This window comes from Octopus bimaculoides, chromosome 1, assembly GCF_001194135.2.
Source record: "Octopus bimaculoides isolate UCB-OBI-ISO-001 chromosome 1, ASM119413v2, whole genome shotgun sequence".
Lineage (NCBI taxonomy): Eukaryota > Metazoa > Mollusca > Cephalopoda > Octopoda > Octopodidae > Octopus > Octopus bimaculoides.
Genome location: NC_068981.1, coordinates 183,792,267 through 183,800,839, shown reverse-complemented (window position 1 = coordinate 183,800,839; position 8,573 = coordinate 183,792,267). Strand labels below are relative to the sequence as shown.

The following is an 8,573-nucleotide window of genomic DNA, read 5'->3' as shown; positions in this document are numbered from 1 at the left end:
GTGGTCTGCTCATGTGTCATGTGGTCTGCTCATGTGTCATGTGGTCTGCTCATGTGTCATGTGGTCTGCTCATGTGTCATGTCACCTGTGGTTTGTCTGATGAGCCATGTCTCATGTGGCTTGCTCCCCAAAGCAGGTTGTTAGTTCTGTATTGGATAGACTGCGTTTTCAAGTGTTATTTCATACCCTGATATATTCCAGCAGACCAATGTCTTGTTTTAATGGTAATTATTTATCATTATCAAACCAAAATACCCTTTGTTTTTCACAATATCTCTCTCCCTCTCTCTCTTGTTGTTTTATAGCTTTGTGGAAAATTTCTCAAATAATTCTTGGATTTTCATAAGTGAAGAAGAAGTTCGTCTGGACTTGTTTAAGCTGTTGGATGTTTTGAAGCAATATGATTCATCTAAGGTAGGTCTTGTACAGCTATGTTGTTATACGCATTATATACATATGTGTGTACGTGTATAATATGTATCAGGCACGGGCCATCAGTAATTATTCAGGGTAGGCAGGTGGTGACATTTATGTAGTAAAACACAAGAAAATAAGCGAAACACAGGTGCGCGACTGAGTTGGAGGCAGATTTACTTCTGCCTTTATAGTGTGTAAAGAAAACGTTGTAGGAATGTACGCAACACGTGTACTACAGCAGAACTATGCGTAGCTTTAATACTGAGATTGAAAAGCAGGGGCGAATTATGCCTACCTAATCTACAAAAAATTAAAATATTAAAATATTTTGCATGTTCTGCAAAGTAATCAGAGTAACCTTCATAATTTTATTGAATTAGGTGCATATTTTGCCTTAAAAGGAAAATGTTGCGTGCGTGTGTGTGTGTGTGCGTGCGGATGCGTGCGTGCGTGTGTGGATGCGTGCGTGCGTGTGTGGATGCATGCGTGGATGCCTGCATGTGTGTGTGGATGCATGGGCTTGTGTGTGTGTGGATGCATGTGTGTATGTGTGTGGATGCATATGTCTGGATGCACATGTGTGTGTATGTGTGGATGCACACACATGTATGTATGGATGCACGTGTATGTGTGGATGCACGCACCTGTATGTATGGATGCACGTGTATGTGGGTGCACACACACGTGTGTATGAGTGTGTGTGTGCATGTGTATGAGTGTGTGTGCATGCGTATTAGTGTGTGTGCATGCGTACGAGTGTGTGTGCATGCGTACGAGTGTATATGCATGCTTACGAGCGTGTGTGTATGCGTACGAGTGTGTGTGCATGCGTACGAGTGTGTGTGCATGCGTACGAGTGTGTGTGCATTGTATGAGTGTATGTGCATGCGTACGAGTGTATGTGCATGCATACGAGTGTGTGCATGCATACATATGAGTATGTGTGTATGTTTGTATTTGAGGAAACCGAATATCTCCTAAACATGCTGAAAGTGTTGTTGGTTGTGAAAGGAATACCATTTACTCAAATCGTAATCTTCACATCTCAACAAATGTTCTACAAAATCAGCCACAGTTACACCATTAGGGTTTGTCACTTTGGCAAATCTTATTTCTATGGCACCAGTCACTCAGCATGAAGAACCACTTGTGTTTCATCACTTCCTGAAATCTCTTGGGAGCAATATGTGTTATTGCTGTCATTAGTTGAGACATTGTGACGTTAGAATTTGATATTTTGATTGAAGATGTGGAGGGAGGCAGGAAGTGAGGATAGAACAGCATGACATTCCTTTGAGAGAAATATTGCAATGTTATAGAGCCTAGAAAATAGAAGTGTGTGAGAAGTAGAGAATTGTTGTGTAAGATAGGCAGATTAAATGATTCTGTCTTCCCCACTCTGTCTGTTTGTCTGTCACTCAATTTTTGTGGTTTCATTTATTTAATGTAACAAATCATTAATGTACTAGACTCACTTGACTCTAATCCTTTCTTATCATGTTGTGTTTTTTTAAGCTGATTTATGTTTGTATATTATCATCATCATCATCTACACATACATATGCATGTAAATATGCTTTTGTTCTTTTGCTTGTTTCACTCGTTTGACTATGGCCATGCTAGAGCACCGCCTTTAGTCGAACAAATCGACCTTAGGACTTCTTCTTTGTAAGCCTAGTACTTATCCTATCAGTATATTTTACCAAACCACTAAGTTATGGGGATGTAAACACAGACACACAAATACATATATATATATATATATATATACACACACACGCACACACATATATACATACATACATATATATATATATATATACACACATATATATATATATATATACACACATATATATACATACATACATACACACACATATATATATATATATATATATATATATGCGCACATATATACATATATATATATATATATGCGCACATATATACACATATATACATACACATACACACATATATATATATACACATATATACATATATACACATATGTACATACATATTTACATATATACACATTCATATATATATATATACATATATACATATATACACATATGTACATACATATATACATATATACACATTCATATATATATATATATATATATATATATATATATATATATATATATATACACACATATATACATACATACATATATATATTTATATATATATGCAATGGGTTTCTTTCTGTTTCCGTCTACCAAATCCACTCACAAGGCTTTGGTCAGCCCGAGGCTATAGTAGAAGACACTAGCCCAAGGTGCCATGCAGTGGTACTGAGCCCAGAACCATGTTGTTGGGAGTCAAGCTTCTTACCACACAGCCACTCCTGCACCTGTGTATGATTATGTATTTCAAGCAGTTCATCTGTGTGAGCTGGTCTTTCACCTGCCGACCCCCATTCGATCCCTTGGCTATCATCGACCCCCTGTAATTCCTCGCCAACCCTTAGCGACTTTGGGGGACTCCTGCACTAAACAATCATTCAATCCTGCCATCCCCTGGAATTCTCTTCTTCCCCTGACCCCACGCTATAGATGCCGGACACACAGATGTTCAAACTAGTCACCAACCCCATTAATTTAATCAGTCTGGCGGAACGGACAAGATATTCATGGATGCTATCTCCTCCCCGTCCTTCCCACTGTCTTACTAACAACGAAGTGTCTGCTTGTTACATGTGTTTGACAGCTGTACCATCTGTGTGTGTGTGTGTGTGGTGACAGCTTGGCTGTGTGTTTATGTATGACGTGTATATGTAAACACGTCTGCATTTACATGTGTGACTGCGTGTGTATGTGTCTGCTTTGATTTTTTTGGCTTAGTGTCTATTTTATTACAATCTGTTTCAGTAACTTAAACATATAAATTGTTTGGTTTTGTATTATCTTTTAAGTAGATTTAGTACTGCATTGATTTACACTGCATTGAAGTAGATTATAAATCTAATTGTACTACAAGGTTTATAGAATAGAATAGAAGACCCTCCTTGATCATGAAGGCAGTGAGCTAGCAGAAACATTAGCACGTCAGGCAAAGTACTTATCGGTATTTCGTCTGCCGCTACGTTCTGAGTTCAAATTCCACCGAGGTCGACTTTGCCTTTCATCCTTCGGTTTCAATTAAATGAGTACCAGTTACGCACTGGGGTCGATATAATCGACTTAATCCGTTTGTCTGTCCTTGTTTGTCCCCTCTGTGTGTAGCCCCTTGTGTGGGCAGTAAAAAAATAAGAATAGAAAACCCTCCTCAATCATGAATGACCATGGGATTGCAACTAGAAAGTTCCCCTCTGAGGCACAAGTCCAGACAAGGCTGTTTATGGAAGACCAGCAGTTGCCCATGCCACTCCATACCACTGATGTTATCCAAGGTAAAAGCAAAGACCAATACAGCTTGGCACCAGTGACAACTCATTTCTACAGCTGAGGTTTACATTTGCCTTAAATTATCGGAAGAGTCATCAAGAACAATGTAGAAGAGGCTGAAAAAGCATCTAAATCAGTGGCCCTCAACTATTTTTCACCTATGGACCCCTTTGGTTTCTGTTTTTCTCGGAAGGACCCTCATAGCTATTTGATGTTTAAAAATTCTGATACTGTTTGTTATAATTAAATATTATTAGGAATTACTCTTTTATTTGTTTTAGTCATTTGACTACGGTCATGCTGGAACACCGCCTTTAGTCGAGCAAATCGACCCCAGGACTTATTCTTTGTAAGCCTAGTACTTATTCTATCGGTCTCTTTTGCTGAACTGCTAAGTTACAGGGATGTAAATACACCAGCATCGATCATCAAGCAATGGTGGGGGACAAACACACCCAAACACATACACACGTACATACGATGGCTTCTTTCAGTTTCTGTCTATCAAATCCACTCACAGGGCTTTGGTTGGCCCAAGGCTATAGTAGAAAACTCTTGCCCAAGGTGCCACACAGTGGTACTGAACCTGGAACCATGTGGTTGGTAAGCAAGCTACTTACCACACAGCCACTCCTGCGCCTATAAAAATAAATTTAATATTTTGTATATTATAGAAGTATAACCAGTATAGTGCATATGAATTTTAGTAACAAAATCTTATATGAAACCCCAAGGATCATATGGACCCAAGTTGAGAACCTCTGGTCGAAATGCTTCTGACTGAAAAGAGGTGGTCAGCTATGAGACTGGAACTCACAACCCTGTGATTACGCATCAAGCTAGCTTAATGCGTGCATGCATGCCTGTGTGTGTATTAACAGTCTGATGCACCTCCACATTACTTAGAGTTTCGTGGGTGTAGGATATGTTAATATCAGCAGCCACTAATATTTGGATTAAAATGAAGATAAACCTGCTGTAGCATGGCTGGAGGCTGGAAGATCAGGTGGATTAAGGAGGAGGTAGTATGTAGTTAACCTGTCAAAAAGAGTAGAGGCTATTATAGAAATGGCAGAGAAAGCAAGAGAGAGGGAAACAGGGAGGGAGAGAAAGGTTCTGTCAATTTGTACAACAGTGGTATGGTCTATCTAACAGGAAGTTTCTCTTCCCAGAAATGCAAGACAGATATACTGATATATATGCTCACGCAAAATTTAGTTTTTTTCTTTTTCTTTTTTTTTGTCTTGCAAGTACTTGGTGACCCTGTCAGTGCAGGTGTCACTTAAAAGCACCCAGTCCACACTGTAAAGTGGTTGCCATTTGAAAGGGCATCCAGCTGTAAAAACTTTGCCAAAACTGACCTTGTCTGTGCTTGTGCCATGTAAAAAGCACTAAGTCCACTCTGCTGAATGGTTGATGTTAGGAAGAGCATCCAGCTGTAAAAATCCTGCCAAAACAGTCACAGAAGTCTAGTGCAGACTTCTGCCTGACAGGCTCTTGTGGAACTGTCCCACCCATGCTAGCATGGAAAGCAGACGTTAAACGGTAACGATGATGATGATGAATATAAAACTGTGAATGACATGTATTCCTTTGACTTCTGTTTCAGCCATTATTCCTTGGCAATGCTCTCCAGGATGAGTCACCAGTCATAATCCATCATTTTGCTTTTGCTGAAAATCCAAGCCAGTTTTCCTACCCAAACATGGCTCTTGGCTTTCTAATGAGCATGCCTTTGGTGAAGAGGTAAGTCTTTGCTGCTGTCCTCTGTATTTGTCATTGTATGTCAATGTATTTGCTGCCTGCCGCTGCCTTCACCTTGTCATTGTTGTCATTGTCATCCTCCATCCTTCTCCTCCCACCAATCCTCCTCTCCTCTCCCTCTCTATGCAGGCATAAACTGGTTATGTTGCTACACTTTGAGTTAGCATATATTTAACGGTGCTAGTCTTCTTGTGAAGGCGCATGGCTCAGTGGTTAGAGCATTGAGCTTACGATCGTGAGGTTGTGAGTTCGAATCCCGGACCGGGCTGCGTGTTGTGTTCTTGAGCAAGACACTTTATTTCACGTTGCTCCAGTTCACTCAGCTGTAGGAATGAGTTGCGATGTCACCGGTGCCAAGCTGTATCGGGCTTTGCCTTTCCATTAGATGACATCGGTGGCATGGAGAGGGGAGATTGGTAATGCATGGGCGACTGCTGGTCTTCCATAAACAACCTTTCCCGGACTTGTGCCTCGGAGGGTAACTTTCTAGGTGCAATCTCATGGTCATTCGTGACCGAAGGGAGTCTTAGCAGTCTTCTTGATGAGTCAGAGGGCCTGTCATCTTAGTTTCTACAGGTTGATACCCGTTTTAAAATAAACTATATTTTTCAGTGTTCTGGGTACATTAACACCCAAGTTAATCCTCATTTTAACCAATTGAGTAATGAACTCTTTATGTAGCTTTCATAACCTGATCTGACACTTTGATACCCCTGTAATTCTTTTCTACTCTAGGCACAAGGCCCGACATTTTTGGGGAGGTAGGGGTGGGGAGTCGATTATATCAACCTCAGTACGCAACTGGTACTTAATTTATTGACCCCGAAAGAATGAAAGGCAAAGTCGACCTCGGCGAAATTTGAACTCAGAACGTAAAGACAGACGAAATACCACTAAGCATTTTTGCTTGGTGTGCTAACGTTTTTGTCCGCTTGCTGCCTTTGATACTTCTGCAATTGCTATTTTCTAATGCATCTTATTACCAAACTCATTGTTAACTTAGTTCCTGTGTCTCTGTACATTGTGGGATATGAACTGAGAACATAAAAATCTGGAAGAAATACTGTAAAGCATTCTTCCTGACTCTATCAAGTCTGCATTTCAATTTACAGCCCTAATTGTAATCATTTCATTTATATTATGAATGTCCTGATCAAAATTATAAACCCGGCACTTTCCATCTTTCCAGTTCTGGTTAATAAACTTTCCTGTATTTTGTGTCCTTGTATGTAGCAAAAAATCCTTAAATAATCAACGTTTTCTGTTTTTCCATCCTTTAGTCTACATTATCGATGGCCACCCAGCAATATGCGAACCGACTTCTCCATAGACCTGAAACACGAGGTAAATATTCCTGTTGCTTTCAATATTTGTTTCTCAACTGTATTTTTTTTTTTTTTTTTTTTACCAAAGAAATTCCATAAAACTGCAGCCATTGCAAGATATTTTTGTATCAGAACATAACTGCTCTTTGTTTGCACCCCTTCATTTTATCTTTTATCTTTTAATTCTTTCAGCCAGGCCCACCTGACTGGCTCCTGTGCCGGTGGCACGTAAAAAGCACCCACTACACTCTCAGAGTGGGTGGCATTAGGAAAGGCATCCAGCTGTAGAAATATTGCCAGATCAGATTGGAGCCTGGTCCAGCCATCTGGTTCGCCAGTCCTCAGTCACATTGTCCAACCCATGCCAGCACGGAAAGCAGATGTTAAACAACAATGATGGTAATGATGAGGACACTCAGAGAATATGCTTCTAGAGTATTTTTCTGTGGCATATGTACTGCCACCAAAACTGGTTTAATGTTCAGTCAGCCGTGCTCGACTGTTAGCATCCAAATAGCCACACTCAATTATGTCATTCCTTTGTAATTATGGTGTAATGTCTAATGACATAACTACAGTATTTTCTTCTATTTTAAGCTTGCTATGTACATTTGGGATGATGGAAATGGTGTTGCTCTCACTGATGTGCCAGAGTTTTGTAACAGAAAACAAGATTGTGTGACATATCTACCCCTCAAATTTCCTCAATGTGTAAGTAGTTTTCTCTACTCATCAACTGCTTGGTTAATGCATCGCAATGTTTTTGTCTTTCCCTTCTGTGAAATGTTCTTTATCTGCCCATCTTTTACTATTGTTGTTCTGCATTCATTTTTCTCCATGTTAGCCTAACTGAGACTGAGTTGGGTTATTTTTCACATTCACTCACATCTTGTGTTGGTGCTGGGGAGTTTACAGCATGTATGGATGCCCGTGTGGTTAAGAAATTCACTTCTCCAGCTACATGGTCTCAGGTTCAATTCTTCTGTGTGGCACCTTTGGCATGTGCCTTCTACTATAACCATAGGCTAACCAAAGCCTTACGAGTGTATTTGATAGACTAAAACTGAAAGAAGCCTATCGTGTATGTGTGTGTGTGTGTGTGTATTTATACATATTTTTTATATATTTATATATAAATCTCCATCTAATTTTTTTCTTTGTAGTAAGTGAAATTTGATAAATAAGAAGCAATGGAGTCTATCATCTCTTAATATAGCCACCTCTGTCTATTTTCGTTTGTCTGTCGAAGGAAGGCAACTCTAAGTTTGTTGGATTTATCTCCCTTGTTTACCCTACAGTCACTCGCATTAACAACAGATCATGTTGGAAACATCGTTTTGATCCTATTGGCTGTAAAAGATCGATGCTGCATCTGTAATTGATTGTCAGACAGTATCATTGTTATTGATAACATATCTATTGGTAATATAGGTGCAGGCATGGCTATGTGGTTAGGAAACTCATTTTGCAACCACATGTTTTGAGTTTAGTCCCCCTATGTGACACCTTGGCCGTCTTGTATTACAACCCCCGGCTGATCAATGCCTTGTGAGGAAATTTGGTGTGAAGACCCATTGTGTGTGTGTCTATGTATGTGTGTGTGTGTCTATGTATGTGTGTGTGTGTCTATGTATGTGTGTGTGTGTCTATGTATGTGTGTGTGTGT

The 8,573-nt window shown here is 39.7% G+C and overlaps 1 protein-coding gene across 1 annotated transcript in view; it reads left to right on the top strand.

Annotated features, from left to right (window-relative positions):
• Positions 1–8,573, top strand: part of LOC106881160 (beta-1,3-glucosyltransferase) — a 33,268-nt gene that overhangs the window by 14,250 nt on the left and 10,445 nt on the right. Inside the window, exons 5-8 of the mRNA XM_052973152.1 lie at positions 306–414; positions 5,428–5,564; positions 6,863–6,926; positions 7,505–7,618. Coding sequence (XP_052829112.1) covers positions 306–414; positions 5,428–5,564; positions 6,863–6,926; positions 7,505–7,618 — 424 coding nt within the window. The remainder of the gene's footprint in view (positions 1–305; positions 415–5,427; positions 5,565–6,862; positions 6,927–7,504; positions 7,619–8,573) is intronic.